Consider the following 16,045-nt stretch of genomic DNA (forward strand, 5'->3'; position numbering starts at 1 on the left):
CATCAACCATAGCAACATTTTTCTAGGTAGGTCTTCCAAGGCAAGGAAAACAAAAGCAAAAATAAATGACTGGGACTACATCAAAATAAAAAGGTTTTGCACAGCAAAGGAAACAATCAACAAAACTAAAAGACAACCTACTGAATGGGAGAAGATATTTGCAAATGATATATCCGGTAAGGGGCTAGTATCCAAAATATATAAAAACTTATACAACTCAACACCAGAAGAACAAATAATCCAATTAAAATATGGGCAGAAGACACGAATAGATATTTCTTCAAAGAAAACACACAGTTGGCTAGCAGACACATGAAAAGATGCTCAACATCACTCACCATCAGGGAAATGCAAATCAAAACCACAATAAGCTATATCCTCATACCTGTCAGAATGGCTAAAATCAAAAACACAAGAAACAAGTGTTGGAGAGGATGTAGAGGAAAAAGAAACCTTGTGTACTATGGGTGGGAATGCAAACTGGGGCAGCCACTGTGGAAAAGAGTATTGGAAGCTCCTCAAAAAAATAGAAATAGAATTACCATATGATCCAGTAATTCCACCACTGGGTATTTACCCGAAGAATATGAAAACACTAATTTGAAAAGATATATGTACCCCTAAGCTTATTGCAGCATTACTGACAACAGTCAAATTATAGAAGCAACCTGTCCATCAACAGACGAATGAAAAAAAGAGGAGGTGATGTGTGTGTGTGTGTGTGTGTGTGTGTGTGTATGAGAATATTACTCGGCCATAAAAAAAGAATGAAATCTTGCCATTTTCAATGACATGGGTGATCTAGAGGATATAATGCTAAGCGAGATAAGTCCATCAGAGAAAGACAAATCCCATATGACTTAACTCATGTGGAATTTAAGAAACAAAACAAATGAACAAAGAAAAAAAAGAGACAAACCAAAAAACAGACTCTTAACTACAGAAAACAAACTGGTGGTTACCGGAGGAGAGGTGAGTCGGGGGATGGATAGAATAGGTGGAAGGGATTAAGAGTATTCTTACTGTGATGAACATCAGGTATTATATAGAATCGTTGAATCACTACATTGTATATCTGAAATTAATATAACACTATATATGTTAATTATACTGGTATTTTAAACATAATAAAAAAATTTTAATTAAAAACAAAATAAACGAAGATATAATAAAACTAGAAACAAGCCAAATAACTATCAATATACAAATGGATAAATAAACTGTGGTAGATTCACACACAGTAATACTATATAGCAATTACACACACGCGCGCGCGCGTGTTCGCACACACCTCTGGAGTATGACACTGGATGAAGGAAGCCAGATCCAAAAGAGGGTGTACTGTATGATCCCCCTAACATAGCATTTAAGAATAAATGAAACTAGGGCACCTGGGTGGCCCAAATAACCGCCGGTTATGGAATCATCTCTTGGATGGAGGTGGTAGAAATGTTTCTAACATGAAAAAGGACTACCAGGATCCTAATCGGCAGCCTAAAAGACCAACCGATAGCTATGCATTCCAAGGAGAGCCCAAGGAGACAGGCCTCCACGCAGTCTTGGGGAGCTCCTGCTACCCAGAGTCGTTTTAGGGGGTGTCATCCAAGATGGCAGACTAAGAAAACCTTCTCTGGCTTCCTTCCCTATTATATAAGTCATCGTGGGGAAAAGCGAGAAATCAACCACGTTGAGATCAGCAACTATTTACACATTTTGTGGAGCAAAGAGCAAGGCAAGCTATTATTTTAGAGTGTGGGGAGTCAGGTGAGCCAGCAGCTCACTTACAGACTTACGGACGTAAGCTCACTTGACTTAACGGACAGGCTGAGTTTCTAGAAAAGAGAGTGGTATCTATGTCGGCAAACAGCTATTTGCCACCTTCCTTTGAAACACTTGGTCACCTCTAGACAACCTTCCACCTCACCCGCCCTTTATCATCTGGGTCTCTCAGCAATTAGCCAAACAATGAACAAGTATTCTTTGTTTTGTCTTTTTTTAAATTCATCTCCCACTTGAATTGTATTTACCGAGACAGACTTCCTAACTAGTCAAAGCTGACCAGGCACAAAAGAAGAGAAGCAGGTGATGTAGGGAAAGGGCGCCACCTAGGGACGTACCTCCAGAACTCCAGTCTCATCTCCAGGTCCCTGACTCAGCCAAGGCAATATCCCACAGATTTTAGAAAAGAACGAATTTATCTCAAAATATCTACAGCCACTTAAAACATATGTGATCTCAGCACATTCCACTTACTGTTTGCACTGATGTAGATAGAGCCGAGACTGATAATCTCAAGCAGCTCTCATGTGGATTTCTAGATTCTGACGTGCCCTAGGAGGTCAATCTTCCCAAATCCTATTTGATTTAGACTGATAGTAAACTCTTCTTCATTCCCTGAATAAATGCGAGGCTCAGGAGCAGTTCACACAAAAGGAGGAAATGGGCTGAAATGGGTGTTTGGCAATAGGGAAAAATCACAAATAAACGGAAGCTGGCTTATTTGTATTTCTTTACTCCTGCACTAGCACACTGGAACATAATACAGTGAAAGCTCACAACTGTAAAAATCTGATAAAAACAGCTTTCAATATTCACCAACAAACTCAAACTATAGTAAAATACTTTTATTTTCAACTAATAACACAACCATGTTCAGACTCTTATACGTCATTAGCTACCAGTAGACTTGGTGCACACACAGATGCACACACATACCCTGAGCAAAGTTAGCAAAACATAAGATTTAAATGTGCTCGTCCTATTTAATAGAGCATTGTCCTGGAAATAAGAAGGACCGCAAAGCCCAGCATTCTGGTGAAAGCCCAGATTTCTATTTTCAAAGAACCCACACTCTTACCCACAGTGAGTGAATGGAAATGAATAGGCACTTACCAGGGATTTTCGATGATTGGCTCTAAGAATAAATGGCTTAATCAGAAGCATCCACGGGACAGAAATCAAAGCCATAATAACAAAGAAACTCTGGACTTCTTGCTGTAAGATCAAAATCGTAAGATCCCATCACTTCAAGGTGATCACACGGCATAACTTATATGATAAAAATTATAAATATGGATCATTTTAGTTGTACTTTATTTTGAGAGATCTAAAGCATGTCAGTGTATCCATTCACCTTTACATCTTGGAGTATTCCCACTGCAGTCCAGTGGTGCCCAGCGTCAATCCAGAGTGGGCACTGGAAACTCACTATCTTATTCCTTACTCTTTGAGTACCCTCTTGCTATCCACCCACCCCACAGGTGAACAAGAAGTACTCACAAGGCACATAATAAGGGCAACTTTACTTATCCCTTGTCCCATGGGAATAGTTAGCCCCTGGCCCTGCATGAAAAGTGTGGCAGGCCCCATGACTTCACTGGTCACTCCACAGTAGCCAAAACCCCTTGGGTCACTTGAAGTGACAAAGATGATCTCAATTAGCAACTGTATATTCCCAGGACTAGATAATTATCTGTGCTCTGTTGCTCTCTGTCTTTCAAAAAAGAAAAATAACTTCTTCTCAATAAGAAAAAAAAAGCTTCCTCACGCTCTTGCTGTGGGTGAGTCACCCGCCAGGCTCTGAGGTAGCCATGTTGGACTCTCCCTGGCTGTGTCCCTCACAGCTCCCTCTGGGCTGAGGCAACCACGGTCTCGATGCTTCTGCTGAAACCCAGAATTTGTCCCACCTTATCATCCTGCTGCACATTTCCTCTCACATCCTCATGCCCCCACCTCTTATTATAAAACCCCTAGTCACCAACTTGGAGGAGGGACCCAGAGCTGCTGTGTCAAAGAACCAGGAAGCCCGGGGAGGCTTAGTCAGAGCTACTAAAAGGCATGGACACTGGCTGCTCGAGGGGGTAAGGAAAAATGTTTCTTAGACCTTCACTTTTCTTCTGCTGTTCTGGCCAAGCTCTCAGTGAATGCCAGGGGACGATTTTTATGCCGGTCGTGGTAAGATTCACCCCGCTAACAGTGGGGACATCCTAGCCCCTCAGTCTTCCTTCTACTTTCCTCCACTCTGAAACGCTCAGAAGAGGGAAGGGAGCCTCAGAAACACACCATGCTTGCCAGTCCTAGCTTCCTGCGCTACCTCATCGCCATTTGTCCATCTGTATGCAAGGTTTTCCACCTCACGATGTACACAGCAACCAGAGATTTATATTTATCTGTTGCTCTTCTTCTTTGATATTCAAACATGGCACCACGATGGCCATGGCACTGTTGGGAAGGGGCTGGGTTATCAACTTACATCGTCTCTTCCAGCTGCATGACCCCAAAATGAGGCTATGGAAACTTCAAACTGTGTCAGGATAATGCATCTTCATACCAGGGCACAGGGAAACCAGCCAACTCCCAAAAAGGGTTTTGAAGGGGGAAAAAGAGCTGGAAGAACCATTCACTGTGCAAAGTTCAGTGCATATTCCAAACCAGGTGAGGACTTTAGTCTCTATGAAAGGAGGTAGCGCGTGAAATAGTTGGTGAGTCTGAGTCCTTTGCCTAAAAGAGAAGACTTCTTCGGGAAGTCCAAGTGAACTTTCATTCAAACGCCGGCACTGAGTAAATGAACCTTCCAAATATGTTCATTTAGTGCTCATAGTCTAGGGGTGGTTCGTATACCATTCACGGAGGTATAACGAAAACATTACAACAGTGAAGTGGGCTACCTCAAAAGGGCTTTCAGAGATATAGGTCTTCTCTGATTATTATCTTAAACCTGAATTATCTTTATTTTTCATAAAAAATGCCCTGCCACAAGGCATTTTCTCTTCTAATTTTGTTGCTCCTATAGAGGAGGCGAACACAGCTAGGACTCAAACGCATGAGGCCACAAGCAGCCACAGGAGGGCACAGCACGTCTTCAGTGAGGACGTCCAGGCGTCAACAACCTTGAGTGGGTGGGTGCTAAGATGGCTCAGTCTTGCAAATAACTATTCCCTGCAATACTCAAGACTGCGAGAGAGATGTGACGTTATCCAGTGCATAAAAGAAGAAAAAAAAAACCCCATCGATACCTGATGTTTGTACAGGGGTGCATTGGAAGGGTCATCATAGTTAAACAGAAACATGTTAATGAAGTGGATGAGGATGCTAGGGGCATGCTGGGACGCACGGACATCAAAGTGGCACCATTTGAAAACGATCATGAAAACCAAGTATCCAAAGAGACACAGGATAAAAATCATCTCAGGAATAAATTGCAGAACGATGTTGAGAGTTCTTCTGAAGTATCTGGGGGTGGGAAACACACACATGAGAGAGAGAACACTGAGCGAATATCAGGAACTAATTATTCGCCCCAAAGCACAAAATGTTCATTTTTCGCACACTGCATCTACTTCTTAGCAAGCAGCAATTATGCAGGGATGGGAAAAGGAGAAAGGAAGGATTCAAGAGAACCAGAGTCTGGAAGGTAGTGTCTGAAGCAAAGGGCAGGTCTGCAGGGAGAGCTGGTGGTTTGACCTGCACACCTAGCTCATACCAACACAACCAAGGGCACAAAGATATGGAAGGGCGACTAGGAGGCTTTTTCTCCTAAGACACGGGTTGGAAAGCTAAGGCTTGTGGGCCAAACTGAGCCCATTCAACACAAGTTGAAAATGATTTTTACATTTCTAAATGGTTGACCAAAAAACTCAAAAGAACAATAGTTTATGATATGTGAAAGTTATACGTAATTCAAATTTTAGTGTTCATTAATAAAGTTTTATTAGAACACAGACCCACTCATCCGTTGACAGATTATCCATGGCAGCTTTTATGCCCCAACGCCAGGACTGAGTAGTTGTGACAGAGACCGTCTGGCCTCCAGACCCTAAAATACGTACTCTCTGGCTCTTTACAGAAAGAGTTTGCCGACTCCTGCTCTAAGTTCTAGAGAGAGTCCCACAAGGCTAAGTTGGTGGCCCCCAAGTTAAAATGCCAGAAAGGGTCCCCACTCCCTTTGCTAATTGCAAGAGTTATCTGAGGGAAAAGGGAGATCTCACGATAAAACAGGATCCCTGGATCGGTGAGGCCGGCCTGACACACACTGAAACCAATGATACACTGCTCCAGAAAATACTTTCTGGGATTACCTCTCATTTAATTCTTGTGGCTCTTCCAGGGAGGCAGAGGTCACTGGTCACTGGTACCAGGGTCACTGGTCACTAATCGTCACTAGTTGGCCCACTAACTATATCTGATTTTTCGAATAGATCTGCACTTGTATGAGCTTTCAGGTCAGGGGGCACCACGGGGCTGGCTCTGGCCAATGGGAACAGAAGTGGTCTGGGTCGCTTCTTGGGGGGAAGCCTAAGAGTCCATGTTTTCCACATTGCACATTCCACATTCAACTTTCCATGTTTTCATACATTGTTGCCTTTAGAAAAATAGGTTTGAGAAGTTTTCCGAGACGTAGCTTGATACAAGGAAAGGAAAGATAAGACACGAACAGCCCAAGTGAGAGGCTGCTGACATCAAAGGGAACTGAGAATCTGAGGGCACAGGGGCCCCAGTGTACTTACCTCTCCATTTGCCCACTGGTGGGAGCTAATCCTGGATATGGCAGTGACCGAGACCTTTCAGGTTGGGGAACCCAAGGTGCTATGGGCTTGCCAGTCTGTTTCTGAACCCTCAAATATTTCTGAGGTGAAAGGAACACTCCTACTTGAGCGACCCAGCTCAGGAGAAACAGAGGTCCCACTTCTGCCAAACCAGCCTGTCCTGGCTCAAGCCAAGAGACATGGCAAAGCACTCCCCGTAGGAAGAAGGAAACTCTTGCACAAAGGGACACGGGGCCACATGGGTGGCACTGTCCCTGCTCTTCCACGACAGGGTCAGACCAACAGGCAGCAAGTTAATCATGAAAACTTACATGTGATTGAAAAGGCTGAGAATAACACCGAAAACCATCTGGACAATTCCCAGGATGACTGACATCTTCATTTTGTAGGAATTCAAGAATGTTAGTTTGTTTGAAGCCAAGTTCCAAATCTGGATGGGAAACGTGACAAGAAAGGCATGAGACCAGAGTCTAGAAGTTTTATCGGGGGCAAGAGCAGGACTTCTCCTGAGGAAGTCACTGTAGGGACCACATTTTCAGATTTTGATCCCGTTCAACGCATGCATTCTAGGCTCGGGAAAGGAAAAGGAAGAAACCCCTTATCAATGCAACTCTAATGACAAATGTGTCAGAACCATCAGTACATTAGTAAATATCAAGTGGCCAGAAGAAAGAAAATCCTACGTGATTTTTCCTACTCAGGGAATAGACATTCTGAAACATTGTGGAGAGCTTCCAAACTTGCCTCAGTTCCACTTCTTAGTGGTGGAGATTTCTGGCCCATGAATGTATCCAATCCCTTCTTGATAATACCACCTTTTACTATGATTTCTATAGTGCCTCACTTTACAAAGAATTTTCCTGGGTCCATCTCTAGAAACCACTCTTGTAGCCAATATTTATTAGCACTAGGGCCAGACATGGTCCCTGCCTTCTCCATGGTCCCTGTTTTAAACACAGCTGCCAGGCTTGCAAAGGGAGGGACATGTATCCTTGCCCTCCTAACAAGACTGACACACAGAGCAAGCGCTCAGAGGGGCTAGGGGGCTGGTCAGGGTCGCACTCTCGCTAACGGTCCCATGGTCTCCACTCCTACTCTTAGTAAATGGTTCAAGTCTTTGCTCTGACCTCCAACCCCTCCTCAACTTTAGACACATCCCCAAACTGCCTGCTAGACATACGTAAGGGTTTGCTATACCGCATCTCAAAGGTAACAGAGCTGCAAGGGTTGTCTCATTTTCCCTCCTAAAACGACTGCCTCCTCCAAACTACTTTGCTTCTGTTAAGGGCTCAAAGCACCCCGTGGGCACAGTCTCAAGACAAAGGTACCTTGCCCCCACCCCATGCACACATACAGGCAGGAACCATATCTCACTGATGCTCTCTTTAAAATGTCCTGAGAAGCTACAAGCTGGCCAACCACTAAGAAGGCTGCTCGGAAGGCAGGCAAAGGGTCTCCAGTAACAGGTGTCCAGACACCAGGGGCATCTTCTCTACCTCCCCCATCTGCCTGGCATTTCAACAACACCAGGCTTGCCCTCCACCCTTTGCTTTTCCCTTCGCCTGCCTGCTTGGCCAGTCCCAACAGGATCACTCAACATGGTTAGGACAGGTTTACCAGCACACTGTAGACCCAGCCAAATCTGACAAACTAAAAATTGAGTACCAGGCACCTCCTAAGCTCTTTAAATATGCTATCTCATTTAATTCTAACAAAAACCCTATGATACAAATATAAATATTCCCGTTTTACACATAAGAGAATTTATCTCTGTCTCAGGAAGATTGAGTTCTTTACACACCAAGGAAGAAATAATACCATGGCATATGGGGTATTGACCCTATTTATGTACCAGACTCTCTTCTGGGTGTTTTATGCATAAAAATCATTTACTCTTCTGAGCAACCCAGTGAGTTAGAGCTGTTGTCATATCCATTTTGCAGAGACACAGAGGTGTTAACTTGCTCAAAACCACATAGCAAGGAAACAGAAAAGGCAAGATTTATACACAGGCTGTCTGATCCAAGAGCATAGGCTTTTAACCATTTTGTTATGTTCATTTATTACAAAAGATCTACAAACACTTTTAGAAAGACCTCTCAGCTCTGACAGCCAAATATTTTTGTGATTTGATTCGCAAAAAGATGTCGCACATGTCAATAAATGCAACTGTAGACATTTACATTATGTTAAAAATCCAACCCTTCATTAATAGAAGTAAGTGCCGGGGCGCCTGGGTGGCTCAGTCCACTGAGTAACCAACTCTTGATTTCAGCTCAGGGCATGATCTCGGGGTCATGAGATCAAACCCCAGGTGGGGCTCCAGGATCAGCGGGAAGTCGGCTTGAGTTTCTCTCCCTCTGCCCCTCCCCCTGCTCACACATGCGCACTCTCTTGCTAAAATGAAAAAAATAAATCTTTGGGCGCCTGGGTGGCTCAGTCGGTTAAGCGTCTGCCTTCAGCTGAGGTCATGATCCCAGGGTCCTGGGATGGACTCCCGAGTCAGGTTCCCTGCTTGGCCAGGAGTCTGACTCCCCCTCTCCCTCTGCCCCTTCCCCCCGACTTGTGCTCTCCGCTCTCCCTCGTGCTCTCTCTCAAATGAATAAATAAAATCTTTAAAAAAAAAAAAAAGAAATCTTTAAAAAATAGATAAGTGCTGACACAGGCACAGAAATGTTCTGTTAAAGGGGGTATCTCTGGGGAAGAGAATTACCAGAATAGGAGAGAGAACGCTTTCTTTTTTTTATACTGTTTTGTATTATATGGATTTTTAATCTCATATATGCCTTATTTTGTAATAAAAAGGCCAGAAATTTCAAAAAATTTCAAAAATAATTGCTACCAGGAAAAAAGTTAATTCTTTCACCCTCCCACTTCTCTTCCACCCTCCCCTTCTTCCTCCCTCTCTAACTGGTGGGCAGGCAGACAAAGCTGCCTACACAGTAGACACTCCAGCCCGGTCGGTTCTGAGCCGTGACTATACTGTCCTTTGTCTGAGCAGCAGAACTGGGCAGGCAGGATCTGCTGATAGGTCAGGGGTGGGCTGGGAAGCGAAGAGAGGACAGTAGAGGCAAAGAGATTCAAAGGAAAGGAAGGTCAACCAGACCCTAGGATCAGCCCCCTCTATACTCCTCCGTTGCCTCCTGGCTAATCATGAAAATTCCTTGGACCACAGAAAAAGCCTTCCAGTCCACAAAGATAACAACTTGCATTTGTTTTCCGCACTTTGCAGTTTACAACAAAGCTTCCAAGGACTTCACCTCTTTTGATAAAGCTTAAATTCCAAGTGCCTCCGCGTGGCAAATATAAACAAATCCTGGGAGATGCACTTCCATCTTTCTAAGGGATGGGAGGCAGACAAGCGGTGGGAGGACTCAGAGAAACTGAAGAAGAGACGACCCATAGAGAGGAGAGTACAGTTCTAGGGCCGGTACTGTTTACTCTCGACTGTCAGCAACCAAAACTGAGGTCCCAGGACCTCTCCCACAAAAAGAGCATAGAAGAAACATTTATTGACGGCATTTGCCAAGTTGGGGTCTAGCCCGCTCAAGCTCATCTGGGGCACAAGGCTGCCACTTGGTGGCGGTTATGTGTTGGGACATCATGTGTACATGGCTTTAAGCAAACAGGCATGGGAGCCTCCTCGAAATCCCTTTATACCTAAAAGGCTACGCCAGGAAGCGCCTCTGTTTTGCTTGGCTCAAATCCAGTTGAGATAGCTATAACAACCACATAAAAGTTAAATCATACCTTTTTTTAAAAACTTATATCAATTCTCTGTGGTAAAATAAAGCAAAAATAAGAGCAAATCCACACTTTCCTAGGAAAAGGGAGATGTTACTCACTGCAAGAAAGAGCCAGAGTAGGCAACTTGATCGGGATGCTAAATAACTCCTCTAATATGCATGCTTTCCAGGCAACCAAGGGCCTTTGAAAGAAGCAATCATTAGCCATCAGGGGTATAAATTATCGGAGAAAGAGGCAGAATGTTTGAGCAACTATATGGAAAATGAACCACGAGCTAGGTAAAGGGTACAGGTAGGACATTTACTTGAGTCCTGCACAGTGTCATAAAACCTCCAGAATATGTAATTCTATCTCAGCATAAATGTGTTGATTTGACAGTCTCTGGCACTTTCTCCTCCTCTACCTAGAGATCTCCTCAGCAAGACATTTTACATAATAAATATTTAACCCAAGAAGACATTACCGGATCAATCCCAAATGGGTATGGATTTCCAGAGTACACTCCCGGAATGGCTGGGTCCAGCTGTAAATATGGATTTGTTTCCATTACATATGTGCTACAGTGGGAGAAAGGAAAAATAAGAACAAAACCAATGATCAACCAGAGGTAGGAAAAATATACAATAGTGTCCTTGGTCATGAACTTGTAAGCCAATCAAAGCCTCACTGTTGGTGCAACTCATCCTTTGGCTCATTCAATCATCCCATGAATGGTTACTGTGTGCCAAGTATCGTCCCAGATGCTGAGGCTACAGACATGACCATCCGGCCTCTGAAATGTCGAGTCTCCAAAGGGCTCCTACCCGGGTGGAGTATTGTAAAGAAAAACAGTTATACCACATCAGAAAAGAAGTCAGGCTAGGGATGAAGGAGCATAGAGGAAACAAATCTCAACACAAGGACAAGCCTGGGAAACCTCCTCGGGGAGCACATGAGCTCATCCTGGGGGAATGAACTCGCTTTCACCCATGGACCCTAAATCTCTGTGAAACTTAGCCCTCAAAATTCCATTGAATCCCTTTAAATCAGTCTCCCAACTTTGCCCAGAAGCATGGACGTCAGTGGGTAGGAGTTTCTTACTATCTCTGCAAGACCATTATGGGTATTTGTTTGTTTGTTTGTTTAACAGAGCACACATCTACAGAGGAGCCAAGAAGGAGTAGTGAAATGATGAGGAACAGAGTTCTGGCAACTTTGGCTGGCTACCTAGGAATATACTCCCTCCCTCCTACAACTGAGGCACTGGAGAGTATTGAGTAGCAGCCAGGGAATCAGGTAGCCCGATCATGCTGATCAGGCCCTCCAGATGCAGTGGAAACAACTGGCCCTGACTGGCCATCTCAGACACAGACACCCCCGTGCTAATGGCATGCCTCACGGCAAATGGTTGCACTGAATTAGCAGAGATTTGTTTGTGTGTGGACAAAGGAGAAAGCCATCCCTGAAGGGAGCGAGTTGGCCGCCACAGCAAAGTCACGCTATCTGTTGTTGAATGTAAACAAGTTCACAGAACACCAACACCAGACAAAGCCACCCTGTGACCGTGCTGGATCCAGACACAAACAAGACCGATCCACAGTCATATCTGATATCAAAATATGGACATACCAAAGCAAGGACAATGTCCAAACCACAAAAATGACCAAAGGTTGCCCTCATCCTCTGGGGAGCCAGACCCTGTAAGCCCTTTCCCACACCCTCTTGCTGAGATGCTCAAGCTCCCCACTGGCACACCACATTCCCTGAGTCAATAACCTCAATTTTGGGGGATGACAGGCAGGCTTCTGGTGGTCTTGGGCTGACAAGTATTGTGACAGTGTCCCTAGTCAATTGTCAGGGAAAGCAAGACCCAAGACCTGGCTTGTGACTCGTGACCAAAATCAGCTTGCTGTGTCCTTTGCCACTCTGATGGATGACGTCAATTTTCGTTTGTCTCACTGTCAATGAGGTCCCACTTCATATAATCAATGCCGGGGCACATGGCTGAGCGTCCCTCAGACTGGGCTTGGCCTCCAAGAGCCTTGAATTGAGCCAGAGGTCATTTATGTGCATGAAAGAACATCCCAGCCCACATTTGCAGAATCGCAAAAAGCCAGTTGACTCGGACCTCTCCCAATCACACTCCTGGGCAAATCAGATTTCATCTTGGTGGTTTGGTGAAATGATGCTGATTTAACATGTTTCCCAGTCAATCATTTTACTTATGAGTTTAAATCTAAAGAGCAAATCTAAGTAATTTGCCTTTAAATTTATGAAAGCTTTGTTCTCCTAGGCATCTCTTCAGGGTACTAATTGTAAAGCAAAAACAAAAACAAAAACCCTTGTCAATATAGCCATCTGTAATTCTGGAAAATGTTTTATTCATTTTAATTCATTAATTAATTTTATTTATTGTTTGTTTAACAATAAACAAACTGTCCTCTACCACAAGGAACTTGGACCCAGCAGAGAAACCAAAAAGATGCACCGAACCTCCATGACACCGTCACCCGCACTCTTACTGTCCATCCAAGCTGTGGTTGGTGGGCATCGAGAGAGCTCCCAGGTCTCTCTCTTCTGCAGCCATGTCCTCACCAGCTACCCCCCACGCCCATGCTGCCCTACCTGCCTTCCTCACTGCACTGCCCACCAAACACAGGGAACCGCTGTTGCAAAACTAGCCATCCCCTCCTTTGTGTTCGACGTTGAATCAATATGCTCTGAAACCGTCAAAGAAAATGCCCTTCAGATGAGTCTGGGACCTTGAACACAGGGAATCAATCATTTATATATACTTCAACACCCATATCAGCCTTCTCTCCTCAGCCCCTGGATGCCTAATTTCACTGTTTCCAGTTCCCTGACAGAACAAGGCATGCTTCAAAGGCCTCCTTCTCCTCCAGGGAACTTGGCTTCTGTGACTGATACCAAGATGATATCCATTTATACAAACTGATACCCGTTGACATCCGCTCCATTGTTTGCTCTTGCAGTAGTGCTATGCACTCCGTGATATATACTTAATTGAAATTTTAAAATGATTTCCAAGGGGCACCTGGGTGGTTCAGTCATTAAGCGTCTGCCTTCGGCTCAGGTCATGATCCCAGGGTGCTGGGATCGAGCCCCGCATCGGGCTCCCTTCTCGGCGGGAAGCCTGCTTCTCCCTCTCCCACGCCCCCTGCTTGTGTTCCCTCTCTCGCTGTGTCTCTCTCTGTCAAATAAATAAATAAAATCTTTAAAAAATTTTAAAAAAAAAACTATTTCCATGTATTACAGTTGTTGGTGTTGTCTCAAGTGTTGTCTCAAGTGCTTCTAGTCCAGTTACTGAGGGACTGGTTTGAGGTCTCTCGCTCAGGAGATAAAATGGAATTCTTTGTTGGATCTGTGGGCACACCTCTGAGCAGACTTCCTGGCCATGAAATCCACCACTGAGGCCCCCCCGGACCCATGTCTGTCTGTAAACTTACTTCCATGTGCCATTTCTGAACATGGGTCTGACACTCCAAGAAGAGCCGAAGATGTTGAAAGACTTGGAGAAGCAGTCGTTGTAAATCAAGCCCGTGTAGATGGAAAAGATGCCCATGAGGAGAATCAGATAGCGTCCATGGAAGAAGGTGTTCCAGATCTGGCCTCAGGAAGACAGAGGGGATGACCGTCAGTGGGCTCAGCACCAGACCCCGGGGTGGGAAGTATGTTATGGGATGTCTCCAGCACCACTGGCATAGCCCCAGCAAGGCACACAGGCCCTATACAGAGAGGCCATGGGACGAGGCAACATCAAAGTGATCCAAATAGAGCACACGCACATCATTATTTTCCTGAGCTTATATCCGTGAATCAGAAGAGTCCTAGACCAGAAATTGTTACTATGGAAGTAAAACCATATAAGCCCCATATTCTTGAAGTGATCATTGGTTAGAAAACATAACTGTAGCACAAACTGAGGCCTCACATGTCAGGGAAGGGACGTGACGGTGGGCAGGTGTTGTCTCAAGTGCTTCTAGAAGACAAGCACGGAGCTGGACTCCCACGGCGGCTCAATTTCATTGCAAGTCAAATCTACACTCATTTTGGGTCTTGTCATTATAAAATCGAGTCTCTGTCTAAGCACATCCACTAAGGAGAGTCAAGTGTTTCTATAATACTGAATGATGTGTGTCGATCATTCTCAGACCTGCTCAAGTTTAGCTTTGAGACTTGGAATATTTATTATAGGCAACTACAGCTGTTAAAGTGGCTGGTCATGCAAAACTATACTGGCCAGGAGTGGACTTTCCCACTAACTTTGCTGATGATTAACCCACTGTGACATCATTGAACTAGCTCTAGTTAAGACAACTTGTAATAAAAGTCTGCAGATATTCTTAAAATGCAGAACACAGTGAAAGGCACGTTTCCGGCTTATAAAATGTATTAAAATGAACATAAAGTGACCCTAACTAATTAACTTTGAAACACTGCAGACTCTTGAGTTGTCTCAACCTTCACAACACCGAGAAGGCACTTCACAGAAGGTGTGGACACTTCAAGTGTCAAGGTGAAGACACAATATTCAGGGTTTCTTGGTGTTTCATAAGAACAATGGTCATGGGCTGATTGTGGGAGAAGGGCTCTGCCATGAAAAAATATTTGTGATTTTTTTTTTTTTGAGAGAGAGAGAGAGAGCATGCGTGCTGGGGAGGGGCAGAGGGAGGGAGAGAGAGAGAATCCCAAGCAGACTCCCCGCTGAGCACAGAGCCCGATGTGGGGCTTGATCCCAGGCCCCTGGGATCATGACCTGAGCTGAAGTCAAGAGTCAGATGCCCAACCAGCTGTGCCACCCAGGTGCCCTGGAAAAAATATTTGTGATATTTTAAGTGGAAAAAAAAGAAGTCCACAAATTAAAATGCACTATTTGATCCCAGTTTTTTAAAAATTGTTTATTTGTGTATAAGCACACAAAAAAATGGAAAGATACATAAAAACATTAGCTGTGATTTTTCTCTAGGAAGTTAAATTGTATTTTCCCCATTTTTAAAATAAACATATATAGTCTTTATAACCAAAGGGGGAAAAAATCAATAGTGGGGAAAAAAACTTAAAAATAAGATCAATGCCTGGTCAAGCAATGTACAAAAAAAAAAAAAAAAAAAAAAAAAAAAAAAAAAAAAAACCCAACCCCCGTAAAAAAAAATAAAAAAAAAAAAAAAAAAAAAAAAATGCTGAAAGGAACCGCACCGCACCAGCCAAAGCATTTGAGCTTTGGGCAGGAATTTCTGTGTTGAATTTTGGCCCTCTTTTACTCTCTATCTTTTGCTTTTCATAAAACAGGTTGTTTCTATGGTGAAAACAACATACACATTTTTCATACTCTACTTACAACCTCAAGGAAATGAGGCAAGATATTCGGTGGACACCCACCTCATTGTTCATCTTCTGGGAGAGCAAGCGTCTCTCATTAAGGACCATCCAAAGCGCTGCCAGTAGCATCACGATGCCATGACCACAGTCTCCAAACATCACAGCAAACAGGAAGGGGAAAGTGATGATGGTATAGGGAGCTGTAGAGATGAGACCCCCAACAGCCTGAGTCCTTCCCACAGCCACTGGGCCCCCATCAAAGATCTGTCGATCATGTTCCATGCCCCACAAGCTGGTTGCCTTGTATCTTCCTAATTCTGTCTTCCCTCCCCATCCCCAACCCCAACACATGCTTAGCTCCCACATACATCAGCTCATCAATAAATAAGCATTATTACTCCCCATTTACAAATGAGCTGAGTTTTGAAGCAGTT

At 44.1% G+C, this 16,045-nt stretch overlaps 1 protein-coding gene across 1 annotated transcript in view; it reads right to left on the reverse strand.

Moving 5' to 3' along the window:
- The window catches only part of ATP6V0A4 (ATPase H+ transporting V0 subunit a4), a 53,520-nt gene that overhangs the window by 17,508 nt on the left and 19,967 nt on the right, over window positions 1-16,045 (reverse strand). The window contains exons 12-17 of the mRNA XM_025854930.2: window positions 15,672-15,811; window positions 13,739-13,896; window positions 10,756-10,849; window positions 6,857-6,975; window positions 5,016-5,232; window positions 2,893-2,994 (exon numbers count right to left, since the gene is read on the reverse strand). Coding sequence (XP_025710715.1) covers window positions 2,893-2,994; window positions 5,016-5,232; window positions 6,857-6,975; window positions 10,756-10,849; window positions 13,739-13,896; window positions 15,672-15,811 — 830 coding nt within the window. The remainder of the gene's footprint in view (window positions 1-2,892; window positions 2,995-5,015; window positions 5,233-6,856; window positions 6,976-10,755; window positions 10,850-13,738; window positions 13,897-15,671; window positions 15,812-16,045) is intronic.

The sequence above is a fragment of the Callorhinus ursinus genome, unplaced genomic scaffold (genome assembly GCF_003265705.2).
Source record: "Callorhinus ursinus isolate GAN/ISIS: 27379988/994484 unplaced genomic scaffold, GSC_fseal_2.0 scaffold12, whole genome shotgun sequence".
In the NCBI taxonomy this organism is placed as follows: Eukaryota; Metazoa; Chordata; class Mammalia; order Carnivora; family Otariidae; genus Callorhinus; species Callorhinus ursinus.